The 20513-nt window shown below is 40.5% G+C and overlaps 1 protein-coding gene across 3 annotated transcripts in view; it reads right to left on the bottom strand.

Moving 5' to 3' along the window:
* The window catches only part of LOC140894896 (SAM domain-containing protein SAMSN-1-like), a 67925-nt gene that overhangs the window by 24558 nt on the left and 22854 nt on the right, over window positions 1–20513 (bottom strand). The window contains exon 1 of one of the 3 annotated variants that reach the window (XM_073303775.1): window positions 14699–14847. The exons of the other annotated variants lie outside the window; for them this stretch is intronic. Within the exon in view, the coding sequence (XP_073159876.1) occupies window positions 14699–14755 (57 nt within the window). The 5' untranslated portion in view covers window positions 14756–14847. Of the gene's footprint in view, window positions 1–14698; window positions 14848–20513 lie in introns of those variants that run through there. 3 annotated transcript variants of the gene reach the window in all.

The following is a 20513-nucleotide window of genomic DNA, read 5'->3' as shown; positions in this document are numbered from 1 at the left end:
CAACAAAGCTGTCATTGTGAAACATCAGGGCAAACACTAACTTTAATGATGGAAAAATCACTAGAAAATAAACAGCTGTATAAATTTGTGTGTTAATTATATTTAACACGTCTACAGCTCAGCAAACATCGCTCTTTAAAGCAAATGTTGAACAGCTGTTATATTAGCATGTCTATCTAACACCCACATAAGCCTCTAGAGCCTTCACCAAAATGTTCAGTGAAACATGTAGCACCTGGTAGCACTGTTGTCAGAGTTTCTATTAAAATCTTTGTTTTTCAGTTGTTTAGAGTCTATATTCAGACCTCAGTGGCTCAGGAGCCAAACTAGCGATCAACATTATTTAAAAGAGCCATAGTAGTCTACATTTATTGTTTCATTTACTATATATAAATATATATTCTCACAACAAAATGACTGATTGAGTATTCTACAACTGGTTAATAACATAGTAAAAGCATCCTGACTGGTTAATAACTTAGATGTGTTAATAATTAAACCACACAGTGTTTTAATATCATAGATCCAAAGAGCTGCAGGAGAGACATTAAAGCGCCACTTGTGGCTCCCAAGCCTCAGTCTGAGTATCACTGGTCTATGACTTTGGTCCTGCAACTACTACATGCATGTGAACAACTCCATTCACTCAACAGGGATTCTTATGTTTCTAAAGTTAAGCAGGGGCATAAGAGCTTGCAGGATTGGGGTCCATCTTCCTACAGGCTAATGCCAAGCACATGGGAAAGACTAAACTAATAGCAAATTTCACCTTGCAAAAAATGTTTTAAACAAGTTATAACAGATCTGTGAGGCCAGAAAACACTAATTGTTGTAGCAACATTATCTCAGAAGTAGTATGGCTACAGGCAGATTTTGAAAAGTACATAGCACCACACAGCTCCCATCCAGAAAAACAGGCGCTTATATCTGCTGAGCACACCTGGCAGTCTGGCTGAGACTGTGTATGCAGTGCACCCCCATGTATTTGCAATAATTATGGAATTCTGACAATTCTTTCTCTGCTGTTTCATTAAAAAACTATTCTGAATAGCACACAAAAACACAAAAAGGAAAATGTCATTAAAGGAAGGTTAAGGATGTGTGACCAACTCACAGGAGCTATGAAACTGACAGCTCAGGACTTGCTATGATGGGCACATCTACCTCACCATTACCCTTTTCGCCCTTCATTTAGACATGTGCAAAAAACATCCAGGGACAGGTCCTGAACCCCTTCCTCTGCAAAATTGTCTCCTGAAGTCAAGGAACATGTTGCCTGAGTAAAGACTGGTTAAACACTTGGTAAGAACTTCAGATTTCGGCTCAGATCCTTGATGGTATTGGTGCCTAAGTTCCCAGATCCTCAAAGGTTATTTAGGTATCTAATTCCCATTGGGAATTAGAAGCCACTGGGGAGTTAGGCACCTAAATACCTTTGAGGATCCGGGTTTTGGTCCCTAATCCTTAAATATGAACTTCCTTCTTTCCTGTGAGTTCCTTCCCCCCGCAACCCTCCCCTCCCGATCCAGAGCAATTCAAATATCCTCACATATTAAAAGAACCAGCTTGTTGGGTTTTTAAACCCTCCCTAAACTTATTTATCTAGTGGGATTGTTTTATGTAAAACATAAAAAATGTTTTATGTAAAACATATCTAGGCCCTGGTCCTACAATGCAACTTCTCATGTTAGTAAAATTACACACACGCTTAAGTGTTTTTAGGATTGAGCCCTTTGAGACTAGAGGCATTAAATACCTATATAACTGTACACAACAGGAAGAGGTGAGTAAAATTGTGCCTCAGAATGATACTACATATGTGACATCATTTCTTGATGCTTTCAAGAGCGGTGGAGGGCCAGAGCAACTTATTCCCCCCACTTTGCATGCTACCCCTAATTACCTCCTTGCACACTTTATACATCACTCATGCACAGGACAAATTGGCTTGATCCTTCTCCCAACGCAGCCAGTAGCAAAACTCCATTGACTTTACTGAGAACACAATCAGGTTTTTACATCCCTTATTATCAAAACATAGTTTAATGGTGAAGGAAGCTGCAAGAAAAAATTCCGTCTGCTAAAGCTTCCAGTGGGGATTGATATTAAATAGTAACCCCAAGTCATCGCTGTCAGAGGCGACTGTCCTCCAAGCTTGCTCAGTTTTAGAAGAGTGAAGAAACTTTTAAAACCAATCAGCTAGGTTTTACTGCAGCAATATCCTTGACCACAAGTAATGACCAACAATAAGCTAATTCTAAGGAAGTTAAAAAAAAGAAGAGTTTTTATTACTTTTAAATGAGTGTTTGAAGCATCATTTTGGTTTACCTGATTAATGTTCACAGCAAACTCAGCCACTGGAGTTGTAATGTTTCTGCAAGCTTCCCTACAGCAAAGCTTAGCTATTAATTCAGTGGCATATGTCAGCTCAGCAGAGCAAGGTCACTCTTCTCCTTCAAGGGGAACCTTTTTAGAAATAATAAAACTGACAGAAAGTTCTTTTTTGCATGCTTTATGTCACCTGAGGTTGAGTGCTGCAGTTAATATCATAGAGCTTATAAACATTCCCATCTCAGACAGCCTCTAACTCCACCAGAATTCTTGAACCTAAACTTTTTTTTTAAAGTAAGAGAGTGACAGTTTTACGTGGGGCAAATATACAATACGTGATCCTAAATGAGTAAAGAATGAGCAAAGAATGAGTAAATCTTTTCTTAGGATCTTTGGAGGAGACATTTTGGAAGCCACTAGCACTGTGCTGATGTTGCAGTTTGTGCTGATGTTGCAGACTGGTGCTTGGAAAAAAAAATCTAGGATTAAGGGCTTTGTCTATTTGAATCCAGGGATCTTTCAATCTTTGGGGACAAGGTGGGGAAATTTATTTCAGATATTATTGGATCTCTGTTTCTAGTTCACTGCTGGCTGTTAAAGCAGATTGTAAATCTGTAAAGGTACTTAATGTATAGGAGAATACCAAGTTAATTGATTTGTTAATAGTATGTTTTGAAACTTATGCATTAATGGAAACTTGTTAGTAGTCTGTTATGATAAATAACTGTAATTAGAACCTGTTTATTGAGACACAAAAAGTAACTGTTCAGCATAATCAAACAAAAGACTTTAGTCACTGCTAATGAAGGGCCCAATCCTGCAGAAAACATTACACAATCAGACCCCAGGGCTTGGATGGAGCTCCTTTAAAGATCAGAGCCTAAAACAACTGAAGGATAAGATATATTGAAATATATCCAACCAACAAATTTGTTCTTTGATTATATCCACTCAAACTTACTGAGTACAATTTTATTAATCAATCTTTAGCAACAGTAGCTGAAACCACTTTTATGGGTTTGAGGGCAGGATTTGAACCAATATTTATTATCAGTCACTGTTAATGTTAGAGTTATCGCAAATCTATATGGCAATCAATTTTCATTATTTTACCTATGAAAATGATGAAACAAACCAAAAAAAGAAAAAAGAAAAAAAAAGACTACACTTTGTTACTGAAGGCTAATATTTGACTACTGTATAGTGAAGACCAGATTATGTTTCATTGAAATGGCACAGGGTTCAATGATACACTAATTGTATGTGGTACTTGTATGCACGTGGTCACAGGCTTTGGACTTTGAAAACTGATCATTGGGAACTGGAGTTCATAGAGTACATGTTAGGCTTTGGATCATTAAGTAGGCTCAGAAAGAACATCCAGCTAATAGCATCCTAGTCATTTAGCACTGCCTAGGAACATTTCTTGGCATGAAAGATGCAATAGGTTTGATTCTGGGCAGCTTGTAATAGACTAAGTACTACAGCTGCAATCTCACGAGGAAGTCTAGTCTAATTGAATTCGTTACACCATCCTGATTCTCTCCAGTAGTTTTTACACCAGAACTGCGCAGATACACACAGGAGCTCTTTTGGGCAATGGGTGGAGCCAAAGCTATGAGTCTAGTAACTGTACACACTCCTGTTCAGTCTCTCACCTCCGCTGCAGCCACTCACCGGGGTCTTGTAAGCCTTGAACTGACGATCCTGTCACTGCTGCTCAGGGAATTTGGTGTGTAACATGAGGGCAGAAAGGATCTTATTTGTCTGTTTGTGAAAATGAGCAGAGCAGCTACAAAAGCACTTGCTGGGCAATCTGCAGAGAACCAATGCCCTTCTGAGAAATCTCTCACACGGCACAGACACTGCGAAGTTCCCGAAAGCATGTGCTAGTGCAGCGCCAAGGTATTCGCCTGGCAAGACCCTTGCACACTCTTGCCACGCACTAGCTGGGTGTGGGGGGGACACTGATTTACTAACCAATAATTTGCTCAGCTGCATTGTCTCTTTTTCTCCTCATTCACATCTGCTGTCTGCACAAGTCTTATGTGACTTTTGTATGCTGCATCCATGGTCTTCCAATATTGCACACATGCAAACAGGTAAACAGGCCATTGTCTGTGCGACAGGCAATAATCTTGTACAAAAGAAGTAATTACAGAGATGAGAGCTTGAAGAAGAGCATGTCTCATTGGGGGATGTCAGCAAAGTCCAGCTTTGCACTTGTGATTAGAGCCCCCCTTATGGTTGCAATAGTTAGCCACTTTCACCAGCTTTACCCAGGCTCTGAGTCACTCAGTTCAGTATAGATTTTTGTTAACTGTTTCTCCTTTTGGCTCTCAGCTACACCCCTTTTTACCTTACACCTCATCTCTCAGAGCCAGCGAGCAACACTCTTTTGCATAATGAAACAGCTCAGCAGCGGAGAGTGGATGCAATTCAGGAGTGATAAAGCTTAACACCCACTTTCCACAGGTGCAGCTGGCTACATATGGTGCAAAGCAGCAGGAAGTTGACCCAGCAAGTTCCTTCAGCTCTCTCAACCATCCTGTCATCTCAGCTTCACACATTTACTTTTTTTGTTGCTAAGTGAAGTTGATTTCTTCATCTCACTACCCAGGATAACTGTCTGTGATAATCTCTGTCTCAAACATAATGAAAAGGGAACAGTCTCGTTTGTAGTTTTCCCTTCATTTAACAATGACCATTCTGTCGGGTGGCACTCCTACAATAATCTTTCAGGCTCAGGAAAGCAAAAGAAATCCTCAAAGAAAAAAATCCAACATAGAATTCCATGTTCTGGGATCATCTCACCCTACCATTCAGTATTCCAAAGCATAAATCCTGGAACACCTTTTAAATGAGATCAGCAAGACCCAATAGAGGGAATTGCTGCTTCCTGCAGCACCAGATAGGTACCAGGCCATCCAGTCATCTCATGAAGCTGTAAGTGAGACCAGTGCAGGACGGGAGAGTGGGACTGCCTTGTTATTCTCATGAAGATGAGAATGCGACTCAGGCATGATTGGAAAGAAAAGGCGGTGAGTTGCTTGGCTTCTCCATAAAGGTGACGTGATGCTGTATGGCATCAGGAGGTCCCTCCATATTTCTTCTTCAGCGTAGAGTGAGGGCTGGGCTGGCTGTGCCATGTTGGGTGTGACACCCCGCCCAGCAGTGGAGATTCACTGCTAGAGGAGAGGAGTGGGCTCTGACTCAACACCCCACCCTAAGGAGCTGTTCCACATATTAGGAGTGGTGTTTAGTCAGAGGATGGTAACTGATCTTTTAAAAAAAATATTTCATTTCAATTCAAATGAGAATGATGTGTGAAGGCCAGCCCTTCTTATCGTCAAATTATATTGTATTCAACCACCCTTTCCTCTTTCTCCCCATCCATGGAACAAACCAAGGAAATATGCAGAGATAACAAAAGCTACAGAATTGGCAGGATGGGGTATATTATGTATAATAATATAAGCATCTAGAGCAGCAGCATTGGTGACAGCAGAAGCTTTAAATCTCCAGCATTTTTGCTAGACTCTGAACTTTAGTGATCAATCTTAGGAGGAGGAAGACTCATAATAATCCTTCTAGAAGGGAAGAAGAGATGAAGAAAGAGAAAAGGTAAATGAAATGGGAAATATTCCAGGTTGCCCCTCTGAGAGACAATCTGGCATCTGGTGATAAACCTTCCACCTCTTATAACACCCCCCACCCCCCCGCCATGTATTTCTATAGCCTTCACTCATTTTTGTACTACCAATTGTTCAGAGACTTTTTGCTGTGTTGTTGACACAACCTTGAGAATGTACATCAGCTCATCTATGTCTTGGTCCACAGCAAAAATGCTGATGTTGCCAGTTTGATAAAAACAAAAATACTGCTATTAGTAGCCAAAGCAGCCCCACTGTCCTTTCCTCCTCTTCTTCGCTCCACTTTCAAAAACCACAGTTAAGGAGATGATGTGAGGACAGAGTGACCAGAACCATTCAACTTGCTACCACTGGTTTCACCTGTCATTCCAGTCCAAACAATCTGTCACAGTCCCAGGAGTGGGTTTCATACCAGTTGAGTCAATTATATAGGAGGATTAACACTATTAGTCACATGGAGACTCTCCCCCTAGTCCGTGGGGATTCAGAGCCCAAAATGAAGTATCTTAATTAACTCACTTCTAGCTAGCAAATGCAAACGATAACATCTTGTGTGCTAGCAAGCTCTGCACAGCAGAATATGAGTTACACTACTTATCGCACACTAGTTTCTCTTCTGGACTTGAAGAGGGTAGATCCAATGCAGAGAGACAATGCACAGTATAGTCATGAAACATTTTTATCAGCTCATGATGACAAATCAGTATGTACAATAATGGATGGTGTCTTTGGCTAATTCATTCATACCATTCCATGCTTGCTTAAACTTGGCCATCAATTACTTCAGGTCTGATAACTGAACTATGAATATTCTGATACAGATTACTGGCAGAGTGCTGTCATATACAAAAAACTGTAAGCCACAACTGCTTCCCCAAAAGAGACAATCCTTTTTCAAGTAATTACTTTACAGGAATCAGACACCTTATTCACATTTGGTTCAGAGGCATCTGGTGTTACCTGAAAATACAGTATTGCAATTAGTCAAATGCTCTATACAATTAATGAAAGAAAAACAGATATTGGGGCAGATCTTTAGCTGGTGTACATCCATTGACTTCAGTAAAGCAAGCTCTTTTACATCAGCTGAGTATCTGCCCCCCTGTGCTTATGAGTGTGTGCACATGTGTATGTCTGATGGAGAACCCAGTTTTCAAATATGGCCCTTTTAGAGCATCCAGGCATGTGACATGAACATTCAACACACCTAAATTCTGACTGGAGCATCCATATGGGGATGTTGGACATACTGGGGCCTTATTATCTCATCATAGGATCAGAGTCTTACCCTTTGGGGAGAGAGTAGCACCTCAGGGTTTCAAAGCCCATCTTGCTCCTGGACAAACATCACGGAAAACAACTTGCTAAATATTCCTCTGATGAAAGGCAAAAAAAAATGCTCTCTTGGCAGTGAAAAAATGGTACTTATACCAATAACTGACAAAAATTAGAGATAAAAGTAGTAGGGTTTTGGCTGTGGAGCCTTCCATGCAAGCAAGAAAAAAAATCACCAATGGTTCCCTCTAAGCTTGTTCTAGGTTTTATAAAGCCTGAGAGAAATAGGAAATATCCCTCTGAAATGTCACCTGCAATCTTTTGTAGGCACACTTATACGTTTCATTATTTCAAACATACTTTTTACATGAGCCTCTTTTGATAAGGCCTACAGGTATTTCCACTATAAACCAAATCTTTAAAATTACATCCCAGATATCCTCTCTTTCTGGTTACTTTACAGATTTCAAATGTATTTTGACAAAGTCTTTCCACAAGAGGGAACACAGGAAAGACCTTTAATGGCAGAACTGTGTGTCCCTTTTGCCTACAAGCATAAATTTGCATAGCAGGTACTGTGGCAAAAACAGCTTATCATCAGTTCATCACCTCTCATCACTGTTAGAATGAAATGCAAATTAAAACGAACACCACTTCAGTCATGGTTGTGAAAATTGGCATCCGTGACATGAGCAGGAGCTCATTTATGCACTCGAAATTTTGGAAAAAAACATATAAAAACTTGCTATTTCCACAACCATATCAGGCTATATCTTTGAACCAACATTAAAAATCTGAGCTTCGACTACTCAAGGATAAACCCTAGTTAATATTCATTAACTCTGAACAATCTCTACACTGCAGACCTTAGTCTACAGATTCAATAGCTCAGACATAGGTGAGAGGTTTTTCGCAGGAGTAGGTGGGTGAGATTCTGTGGCCTGCGTTGTGCAGGAGGTCGGACTGGATGATCGTAATGGTTCCTTCTGACCTTAGTATCTATGAAGTTCTAATTATGACTTGAATTATTCTGGGTGCTAAGACTTATTGCACCTTTATTTTGGGTTTTCTTTTCTCTCATCAGTATTCCCCTTACGGAGTGCTGCTCAAATCGCCATAGGAGAAAAAGCAGCACCCGGAAGCTTGCTTAACATCTGCCCACACTACAGGCATGATCCTGCAAACACTTATGCAAATAAATATTTCAGCTTCTACGGGACTAGTCATGTGAGTAATGAGTCCACTCCTGTGGGCAAATTTATTTATGTAAGTGTTTGCAGCATCACTCTCTACATCAAGAACACATATAAAGGATGAAATCCTGATCCCATTGAAATATCTGGCATTGACTACACTGGGGCCAGGATTTCAACAAAATGTATAAGAAGGAAACTATTGGCGTGATATAGTGCTAGAGTACAATAGCTTTACGGTGAAATATTTTAGCTCACATCAGATTGGCCATGTTATTTCATATGTACCTTTCGAGCTCTGAAAATTAATAATATCAGTGTTTCCTGCAAAGAAGCTCACAGAGGGACTTTATTAAGCAGTTTGAACAAATGTTGAGATAAACAGGGAAAATATACTCTTCATGATTCTGTACGGTCTCACACCTTGTATAGGTGGAGGTTCATGCACCATGTAGGTGAAGCATATTTGAAAACAGAATGAAACAACAAAATGTCTTCTAGCTTTAACATAAAGCTGGAGCAGCTGTAATCCTAAATAAATATATAAGACAAAACTTGTTTCCGCCAAGTCCAAAGGAAAGGGTATAAGGTAAGGCTTGCTTCAGATTGGAGTGGAAGCAAGAGGAATCCCTTCATTCTCTACCTAACTGTATAAATTTCAGAAGCAGAAACAAGAGATGGACTAGTTATGATCTACAGTTCTGTGCACTTTATAAGCTATGTTACAGTACAGAATACACACTATCTTCCCCTTGTGCTGTCATGTACACCTGGGCAAAGCAAGTACAGAGTGGATGTAAAAGACTGCCTAATAACACTGCTAGCATTTTACGCTCATGTTGCACAAGTATATGAGACTGCACAAGGTGCATGGCATTGGAATGTGAGGTCCTGAAGAAGCATTCTGATGAAATTATCCTTCCTTCCCCTGCACCAGGATAGCAAATACAGCTGAAGTCTGACCAGTTGCATGTGAATAGCCCCTTTTCAAGGTTTGGCAGAGAGTGGGTCTGTGGGTGGGGAGGGGTGGGAATCAAAATTATTATTCTAAATGACTGACAAATCACTTCAGAGCACAGACAGTTGGTGCCTACTAAGATTATAGCAGAGTTTAAAGGAAGTGATCAAAAGCCCACTGAGGTCAGTGGAAAGACTCCTGTTGACTTCAGGGTCCAGGCTCTAAACAAAGCCCTTTGTGATACCACGCACTTTCTCCCTGTCCAGGGACAGGCAGAGGGGTTGCTGGTGGGAGAGTTTATGTAAATCTGAAACTGTGTCACTGAAACACATTCTGTAAAGAGCATCCACTCACCTCCTCACTAGCTGCCCTAAAATTAATCTCTTTTGTGGCGGTAGCTGAAACTTGTGTGGAGAGGAGACAGAGCTGTCTCTACAACTAGCCCATGAAGTTTACTCTCAGAGAGATCAGTTTGACCACAGAGCTCAAAGCTTTCAAAGCTAAATGCAAACCACCATTTTTCTTTGCCTTAACCTGCCCACAATGTGACATTTTAGAACAACAGCAACACAAAATAAACAAAGTCCAGTCCCCACTGACTAGAAGGGGGTGGGGAGTAAGAGAAATATGTCTTGATAGATGCACTTCTAATTATGGACTCAGATACCATAGTGATAGGAAGCCATGTAAGAACTTAGACAGAAAGAAATTAGATATGTATGGGCATGAAAAAAATATAATGAACCTCACAAACTGTAGGGTCCTTCCACATTCTGTTCTGTATTCTGCAATATTCTGAAATTTTCTAAGCTTTCAGTTTTTAAAGAAGAAAATATCAAGTTTCTGGGCCAGGTCCTCAGCTGATGTATAATGGTGTAGCTCCAGGGAAGTAAATGCAGCTATACTGATATGCATTCGCTATACTGATATTAATGCAGCTATATTGATATGCATCAGCTATACTGGTATACATTAGCTGTGGATCTGGCCCTTCCTCTGGTCTATTCGATTGCCCTGCTAAGCAGACTTGCAGAAAACTGTCACAGAATGCAGAAGAGGGAGAAGAAGTTTTTCTTAAACTTTCAAAGAAAACATTTAGCTTTGAGACCAGATATGAGAAGTTTTGGCTCAAAACATGACTGTTCATTCACATTACATAGAATATATAGACTGGGTGTATTATGTACACACACACACACAGTGCTTGCTATTCATAGAATCATAGAATATCAGGGTTGGAAGGGACCTCAGGAGGTCATCTACTCCAACCCCCTGCTCAAAGCAGGACCAATCCCCAATTTTTGCCCCAGATCCCAAATGGCCCCCTCAAGGATTGAGCTCACAACCCTGGGTTTAGCAGGCCAATGCTCAAACCACTGGCCTATGACTGTAGGAAGGTAATTAAAGTTGCTTCAGTACTACAGGCACCCCCTCTATACAACCCAGAGAACAGCAACCCTAATTGCTATCAAATAGGAAATATCACCATTTTCATAGTGAACACTTATCCACACACACACCCTGATAGGTTTCAGAGTAACAGCCGTGTTAGTCTGTATTCGCAAAAAGAAAAGGAGGACTTGTGGCACCTTAGAGACTAACCAATTTATTTGAGCATAAGCTTTCGTGAGCTACAGCTCACTTCATCGGATGCATACTGTGGAAAGTGTAGAAGATCTTTTTATATACACACAAAGCATGAAAAAATACCTCCTCCCACCCCACTCTCCTGCTGGTAATAGCTTATCTAAAGTGATCACTCTCCTTACAATGTGTATGATAATCCAGGTGGGCCATTTCCAGCACAAATCCAGGGTTTAACAAGAACGTCTGGGGGGGGGTAGGAAAAAACAAGGGGAAATAGGCTACCTTGCAGAATGACTTAGCCACTCCCAGTCTCTATTCAAGCCTAAGTTAATTGTATCCAATTTGCAAATGAATTCCAATTCAACAGTTTCTCGCTGGAGTCTGGATTTGAAGTTTTTTTGTTGTAATATAGCAACTTTCACGTCTGTAATCGCATGACCAGAGAGATTGAAGTGTTCTCTGACTGGTTTATGAATATTATAATTCTTGACATCTGATTTGTGTCCATTTATTCTTTTACGTAGAGACTGTCCAGTTTGACCAATGTACATGGCAGAGGGGCATTGCTGGCACATGATGGCATATATCACATTGGTAGATGTGCAGGTGAACGAGCCTCTGATAGTGTGGCTGATGTTATTAGGCCCTGTGATGGCATCCCCTGAATAGATATGTGGGCACAGTTGGCAACGGGCTTTGTTGCAAGGATAGGTTCCTGGATTAGTGGTTCTGTTGTGTGGTATGTGGTTGCTGGTGAGTATTTGCTTCAGGTTGGGGGGCTGTCTGTAGGCAAGGACTGGCCTGTCTCCCAAGATTTGTGAGAGTGTTGGGTCATCCTTCAGGATAGGTTGTAGATCCTTAATAATGCGTTGGAGGGGTTTTAGTTGGGGGCTGAAGGTGATGGCTAGTGGCGTTCTGTTATTTTCTTTGTTAGGCCTGTCCTGTAGTAGGTGACTTCTGGGAACTCTTCTGGCTCTATCAATCTGTTTCTGATGTACATCTCACTACAAGTTGGGGGCCAGCTGCCAGAGTCTCTATGGAGCACTTGCTTGGCCAACCACCTCTATTAGCCAAGTGCAGGAGCAGCTGACTGTTTAGAAAAGGCTTTCCAACCCCATCCTCACATGATTTCCCTTCAACAATCTCAGTCTATACCATATATTAGACATTATTCATGGACCTCACATGCATGATACATTTGTATTAAAATAAAGATTTGAAAAGGGAATTGTAATGGAAATTTTGTAAATTAATGTGCAAAAGTAAATGATGACAAAAGTGACTGGCTGTAATGTGCATAAACAGATACAGACTGCTGACTGGGTAAAGCATGGTAACCAGGAAGCTATCCAGGGTAATCGGTTATGAAATTTTGTAGATTTTGTCATAAGCCATTGCTCTGCGTGCTGTACATTTCCCAACTGCTCACTGAATAAATTAGGTAACTTTCTTGCTTAGAGTTACAAAATGCACTATGACAAACAATGATTTAGAGTTAGTATGTTCTTTTTCCATTCTTAATACTATGATCCTCAGATGCTCAGAAAAATGCTCCCATTGAGAGACATTCACACAACGGGGCCTAATTCTTCTCTGCCTTGCAGCTGGTGTAATCAGAGTCCAAAGTGAGTGTAAGATGGGTGAAATGCATCCAGAACAGAGTGCCAATGTGATGAGAAAAGGATACAGACTGATTTACCCAGAACAAGCAAGCTGTTTTCAGGCTGAAGTTCTAGAACTACATACTATCGCAGACAAAGTGATACATACGAACAGTACAATTATACTAGGTATTACTGAGCTTCTGGTATAAATGAGAATATAAAATTCATTTGATTTGGAGAATAAAATGAAATTAAAGGTATGGGCTCTTCATTCTCATTAAAGTGATTTAAGGCTACAACTCCTTGTTTGCTTGTTCACTGTTTATTTATTTATTTGTATAGCAGCATAGGTGTTCATGGAACTCTTTAGCAGAACGGGTCAACTGAAATAGGGACGTGTCCGTTTAATTTAATTTATATTGATCACTAAGAGCCATTGTTCAGTGGTCCACATTTTAATTTGGGCCTGATTCTGCCATCCTTTGCCATGTGGAATCCAGGAGTAGCTCCAATGAAATCAATGGGACTATTTGTTCAGAAAGTTACCATTCCACAGGAGTAAAAGGTGTCATGTTTGGCCCTTAATGAATATCTCTGAGAAGAAAACCAAAACCATCCACAAATGAGAAGGAACTGATTCTCTTATGCTCATTTTTTATTTTTAGTCATGTGCCATTTATTTAAAACTAGCTGTTCATTATTTTAATTCACTGCCTATAAAATGCATCACAATAATTTAACAGCATAAAATATATAACTATAGAAACAAAATGTGAATCAAGAAGGGCTTGATCCAGAGCTCACTGAAATCCATGGAAAGACTCTCCTTTACCTCAATGGTCCCTAAATCAGACCACAGAACCGGGGGTGTCTCACAGAAAGGCCAACAGTGATTAAAACAGAAAATGCTTCTGATGAGCAAGTGTCTTCAGTGATCTTTTAGGACTGAGAGTTACAAGCTGAGGCATATTCCCATCCCATGGGGAGTTAGTTCTACATGTTAGTGGGCATCCTGCTGAGACCAGTGAGACGTTGGCCGGGGCTTGCAGTAGGGTGACCAGGTGTACTGATTTTATAGGGATAGTCCTGATATTTGGGGCTTTGTCCTTATATAGGCACCTATTACCCCCCACCTCAGCCTGATTTTTCACACTTGCTATCTGGCCACCCTGGCTCACAGGGGCCCTTTGCTAAAATTTTGACACCACCAAATTGAAGTAAAGGGTAGATATTTCAGATTTTGTCTCATGTTTCATATCTGCCAGTGATTCCTGAGCCCATGGGGTAAGTTAAGTATTTCTGAAGATATTTGATTTTTTACTTTGGGAAGGGCCAGGGTGCACCCAATGGCAGGAATTGAAGCTCAATTCCTAGCTCAGGACATTCCCATACATCCTACAAGTGCCTTTACTCTCCCTCCTCCAACTTCAGACTGCAGAAGTTGAACAATGTCACCTACTATCATTGACTTAGCATATTTTTTCAGGCTGAAAGTATAAACATTTCCAGCAAAGAGCAGCTGACTAAAAGATTGTTTGCCAAGGGCTGTCTCCTTCTTTAGTATTCTGAAACAGCAATTGTGTTTAAATGGGAAAAAAATAACACACCTGCTAATCCGTCACCCCTCCTCACCACTGGCACACATTTTCCTGCTAGATCATTGGGTTTATCACAGGTTGAAGAGGGGACTATTGTCAAAATAGCAGCAACACCTCAGCAGGCAAACACCACTAGGCAAACACTAGCAGGAATCTTCTGAGCAGACACCTCCACATTTTGCTCTGTCCCTTTACGGTGTGAATGGCTGTTCTGTACTGAAGATTCCGTAAACTGAAGCCACTAAACTGAATGTATACAAACTGAGCCAGGAGACTACAGTAATGAAGCACAGGTCGGTGTATTAGAAGCTCCTGAGGCACGATCGTGTGTTATTTAATTTCAGATTTTCCTGTTCAACCTTTTCATAGATGCTACAAAGCCTGTACCATTGCCCATGGTATTTTTAAGTGAGTGACTGATGCTCAACCCTTTCAAGCATCAAAAGTACCCTCTCTGCAAACTGTTAAGTATCTCTTTTATTATATAACAGTCTCTTACCTTTGGTTTTTGACATTTCTCCTTATCCGACACATTGGAAGTTTTTCTCTTCAACATTTTAAAATTCAGATTTATCCAGATTAGGAGCAGTTGTCTGACTTTACCCAAACTAAATGCAATAGTGCAGGATATACAGAATGCACATCAGATGAATGGTACTTCCTTATTCTAGTCAGGATGTGACTTCACTCCTTTTTAGACTTGTGGGGAGAGGGAGGGGGAAGGAGTAATGGGGGCGGGGGAGAGACACCAACCATCAAGGCAGCACCAGCCAAAGAAATAAACACAGGCCTGGGAACCAAGAACTCCTGAGTTCTCTTCCAACCACTATCACCATTAGGTTTTCATAATAATGAAGAGAGCCTGCCTCTCCCAGTCTTCCCACCCAGCCTTGTGGCATTGCCACTTGTATCATTCCTATACAAGCAGACCCAGTGTAGAGTGGGAGTCACTGCTGCTCTGAAGCTGAGGTGACATTTTTCCCCCACAGATTTGAAAAGCAACATGATGTGTGGCTCAGCTGTTCCCCTAGCTCCCCCATTCCCTCTTGGCCATGTGGAACTGGTCTCCATCTCAGCGGCTGCAGAGAGAAGAGAGGCACCTACATGGGGCTTTGGAGGGCAGGAAGAGGAGGAGAAATCCCCACAGCTACCTTTGCCTTTTGCGTGGGGAAACCTCTCAACCTTTCTCCACAGGATTTGGATTTCCTAAGGCAGCACTTTCAAGTCCCTTGCTCAGAAGCACCATCACACATACTATGAAGAAAGGAAGAGATGGGACAAGCAAATCTGACAATAGACTAAAAGAAAGAAAATAAAAAGTTCAGGAGAGAGTGACATGGGGGGGGGGGGGGTTGGGAACCAGTGGCCCCTTTTTAAGCCCTTTAAAATCAGCTAAGATGCTTAAAAAAGAAAAAAGGCATAGTGTATCCAAACCAACATCTCATTTTATGTTTTCATTTTAACATAATTTGCCAAGAAGACAGAACAATAACAGAAATCCCAAGGCTCCAGTATCTCGGGGATAGCTGACTGGACTGCGAATCATTGCCCAGTAAAACTTGAACCCATGCAAAAGTCTGCTGATTTCCTGTTGCAAGTTGTAAGAGAATCCAGCAGTTCTGAACAAAAACCTCTCTTTTGGGCCACACATCCCTTCAACAGAATCTCAACATGAAGCTTTTTGGTATACATAGATACGCATGGATTTTTTGAAACTTAATTGTAGAGCTGGTCAAAAAAAAAAACCAATAGAATTTTTATTGAAATTTAGGTAGTTAAAATTTTGATAATGAAATTTGTCAAAATTACAAATTTTGAACATTTTCAACTAGCCCTAGCTAATTACTTGGTTAGGTTTTGTTTTAATAACAAACTGGAGATAGCTGGTCACATCAAACATCTTCTGGGTCAAATAAAACCTCACAAATCTTGTGACTCCGTAAGCAATGCAGAGAGCTTAAAAAAAAAGACACAGCTTTGTTCTTATTTGTCATCCTTTTACAACTGGGTTTGAATGAACCTGAAACTTAAAACAAATTAAAAGGCAAGAAACCATGTGAACTGAAACCAAGGAGAACGTTTGTTAAAACCCAGCAAGAGATGCACAGCTCTCATGTCTAGGGCTGCGTTTCCCTTATTCCTGTAAAAGTACTTCTAATGTTTCTGATGCATAAATGAGGAGAGGAATTAGATAAGGGTGGTTACTATATTTGCTCAAATGTCCTCTTTCTTACTGTTTAACAATCAATTTAAGACAGCTCAGATATCAATTTTCAGATGAGTTACCATTTAATTTTGTTATACCAACTACTGTGTCTACATACGCAAATTTTAGGAGGCAATGTTAAGTTTGGGTGGCTGGTATGTTGCGTGGGTTGATAATATATGATGAAAGATTCTAGCGAAATGGGGAAACTAAATGGATGCCTGAAGTGTTCTTTTCCAGACTTTCAAAAGGCAGGTTTTCTTAGGAAGGTGTAGAATTTCTGTGAAGACCATGCAATGTCATTCTGTGTGTTAGCTGGACTCCAGTGAAATACATGATCAAGCTTAACAAAAGACTTTTGTTTACAAATTTTAAATTCAGAGTTGCACCCACTTAAAGGATAGGGGACAAATTCAGCTCTGATTTGTTTGGTGTCAACAATAAAGGACTCAGAGGGGTAAATTTCCCATCCTCATACATCAGATAACAACAATCAAAAAGTCCATTTAGCTTAAACCATATTACCATAAGTATTGAACTTACCCTGGTAATTCAGTAATTACATAATTACATGTTTTGTAGTAATTAAACCTATTATTTTTCTTTATAAAAATGTATTATTGCATTGTATTGCATTTCTCTTTAATCTTTTAAACTGTATGCAAACTTTAGGAGGAAATCAGACTGCACTGATCACTAGAATGCGATTTTGTCCACCGTTAAAATCTTCATGATGAATAAATGGGAACTCATCTGAACAGTAATACGAGCTTCCTTTTTCTAGCATATTTATTGTTAAACAGGAAGAAAGGGGCCGTTTCAAGAAATATAGTACTCATCCATATCAATTTATTTTCCTCTTTCACAGACCAGAACAATTATAACAGCTTGAAGGCTGACCTGATTATCTTCTTGTCCTTGAAAGGTTGATACACACATTAGTTTTAGAAACTGCCAAAGGAGGAAGAAAATCAAACAAAGGTAACATTAAATGCACTTAATTTAGTAAACCAGTACATTTAAAAGAGGTTCCATTTGAAATGAAAACCAACAGGTGGGGTAACAATAGCATTCTTTATGATTTATAGCCTTTTAATTTCAAACAGGTGTCAAAGGAAGGGTGGCTGTCCCAAACATTAATGTTATAGATCTGATTAGAAGAGTTGAAAACCCTGTCCACCCGATGATACATTAAGAAGTGTCTTAACCCATACAAAATATACGATGACTTGTGAAGCGGTATAGTGAATTCAATAGGAGCTGTGACTACTCAGTCCCTTTAAAAAATCAGGCCCTTAATATCTCAGATTAGGCATCCAAAGTAAATGGACACATTTGAAAATGTTGGTCTTTATATGCAGTCTATTGACTGACATACCTAGTCTTAACAACAGGAAGTAATGAGAAAGCAGCTATTTCACTTGCTTAAGTCACAGTCAGAATAGAGTGCCACTCTGTTGCACTCACGCTATGCAAAACCCCGTGAAGAGATTTCTGGTCTCAGTGGAGAGGGCTGAAATGCCATCAGTTTCATCCTTTGTCAGTCGAGTGACATTGGCATGCAGTATGGTAGAAAAAAGACCCAAATCCTCTACTGAATCTCAGGATAGGGTCCCAGTGCAAATAGTAGGCACTACCAGGAGAGCAGGACGAACACTGATCCCTGACCTAGGGAGCACTGCCTTGGCATGCTCCCAACCTCTGCTAGCCTAAGCGTGGAGTGAAGAATCAAGATTTGAGCAGGGGGTTGGACTAGATGACCTCCTGAGGTCCCTTCCAACCCTGATATTCTATGATAAGATTCTATGTCAAACTTCGACCCCACATGGTAGCCCCATGCACTAGATGGCCAGGTCAACCACTCTTATGCAACGTCAGTTTAGAACCAACACCGGTGATATTCTACAGAATATGATGAGGGAATGATTCTCAAAGAGAACAGCTGCAGGATGTTCCACAAATACCGTTTTTTACAGCTTCGAACTGCATAGACCAGAATTTTTCTCTTTTTTTCCTATTTCTTTGAATCTAAGCCTTCCTGCTGGGAAAATTCCAAGTCAATGAGATGTGGGTTTGTGTTTTGAAGTGCGTAGCCACAGGGTGATCCAACTTCCCAGTAATGATTCCACGCTTGCTATTTCTGAAAGATGAATGTATGTCACTGGTGGTTTTCCTGTGTGATTATTTGTAAGCAGATCACTTCTTCCTGTGTGTGTGACAGATAACAAATCAATCTGTCAGAGGGATTCTGGTGTGGCTTTAGGTAAACATAGGTACAGCAGAGACCTGCTAAGTATAGATGTACTTTTAAAAGCTAGAGCGCACATGTTCATGTCTAGGATATCTCAGTAGATTACATTAGTGAATTCTGGGATTACTAATCAGCTACAGGAATTTTTCATCTAGGTAAACTGCATGATTAGACAAGAGTTGGTTTATAATTGTACGAGCTATTGCACAGGTTGTCAGAAATGTCTTTACAAATATCTTGAAAGAATGAGGACCCAAGGCGCTGATGCACTGCATATATACTCAGTAGGAAAGCCACAGAACAACGATAATATTTTAAATGAAAGTAAAAAATGTTCAGATGCTCACTGTTAATCTAATACACAAGACATAGCATGTTTCATTCTGCAGCTTGAAAAGCGGCTTAATGCACAAGCACCAGCAGTGTAGTTGGGGATTTTTCAGGGTACCTACATCACGTTGCTTGCCTGCCTACCTCTGGTTAGAATCAAGATCAACAAAAGTAAATTCTGATTAACTCTAATGCACAGCCTGCTGCCAGGAAACTCTTTGTCGTTTGAGCCATCTTTTACCAGTAAGCATCTGTCAAGGTTCCTCCCCCACTCTGAACTCTAGGGTACAGATGTGGGGACCTGCATGAAAAACCTCCTAAGCTTATCTTTACCAGCTTAGGTCAAAACTTCCCCCCAAGGTACAAACTATTCCACCCGTTGTCCTTGGACTGGCCGCTACCACCACCAAACTAATACTGGTTACTGGGGAAGAGCTGTTTGGACGCGTCCTTCCCCCCAAAATACTTCCCAAAACCTTGCACCCCACTTCCTGGACAAGGTTTGGTAAAAAGCCTCACCAATTTGCCTAGGTGACTACAGACCCAGACCCTTGGATCTTAAGAACAATGAACAATCCTCCCAACACTTGCACCCCCCCTTTCCTGGGAAATGTTGGATAAAAAGCCTCACCAATTTGCATAGGTGACCACAGACCCAAACCCTTGGATCTGAGAACAATGAAAAAGCATTCAGTGTTTTACAAGAAGACTTTTAATAAAAAATAGAAGTAAATAGAAATAAAGAAATCCCCCCTGTAAAATCAGGATGGTAGATATCTTACAGGGTAATTAGATTCAAAAACATAGAGAACCCCTCTAGGCAAAACCTTAAGTTACAAAAAAGATACACAGATAGAAATAGTTATTCTATTCAGCACAATTCTTTTCTCAGCCATTTAAAGAAATCATAATCTAACACATACCTAGCTAGATTACTTACTAAAAGTTCTAAGACTCCATTCCTGGTCTATCCCCGACAAAGACCAGCATATAGACAGACCCACAGACCCTTTGTTTCTCTCCCTCCTCCCAGCTTTTGAAAGTATCTTGTCTCCTCATTGGTCATTTTGGTCAGGTGCCAGCGAGGTTACCTTTAGCTTCTTAACCCTTTACAGGTGAGAGGAGCTTTCCCCTGGCCAGGAGGGATTTCAAAGGGGTTTACCCTTCCCTTTATATTTATGACAACATCTCATGCTGAACTTCTTCACCGATGTCAGAATGTCAAGTTGCCATACTCTCACAACATTAGAACTGCTTTTTAAATGCTCACGGAGTAAACTCTCCGGAGTCTCTTGCAGAGCTTTGATTTCATTTGGCCTATATGGAAGATTGTATTTCTTCTTTCCCCTCACATGCAGTTTCAGGTGGGTGGGATTCAAAATGTGGACAGTCACTTTTGAGTCATGTTAACATGTGGACCCAGTGAACTTAATCAAGAGCATAATAGGGGCTGGAATGTCTCTTTGGGCCAGAGGCATTTGGGGAGCAAACACAGGGGTCCTGAAGGGAAGCCTTAGAGATAGCCAA

The sequence above is a fragment of the Lepidochelys kempii genome, chromosome 1, assembly GCF_965140265.1.
Source record: "Lepidochelys kempii isolate rLepKem1 chromosome 1, rLepKem1.hap2, whole genome shotgun sequence".
NCBI classification, from domain to species: domain Eukaryota; kingdom Metazoa; phylum Chordata; order Testudines; family Cheloniidae; genus Lepidochelys; species Lepidochelys kempii.
The sequence above is the reverse complement of the archived record's forward strand: the minus strand, read 5'-3'. Positions and strand labels throughout refer to the sequence as shown.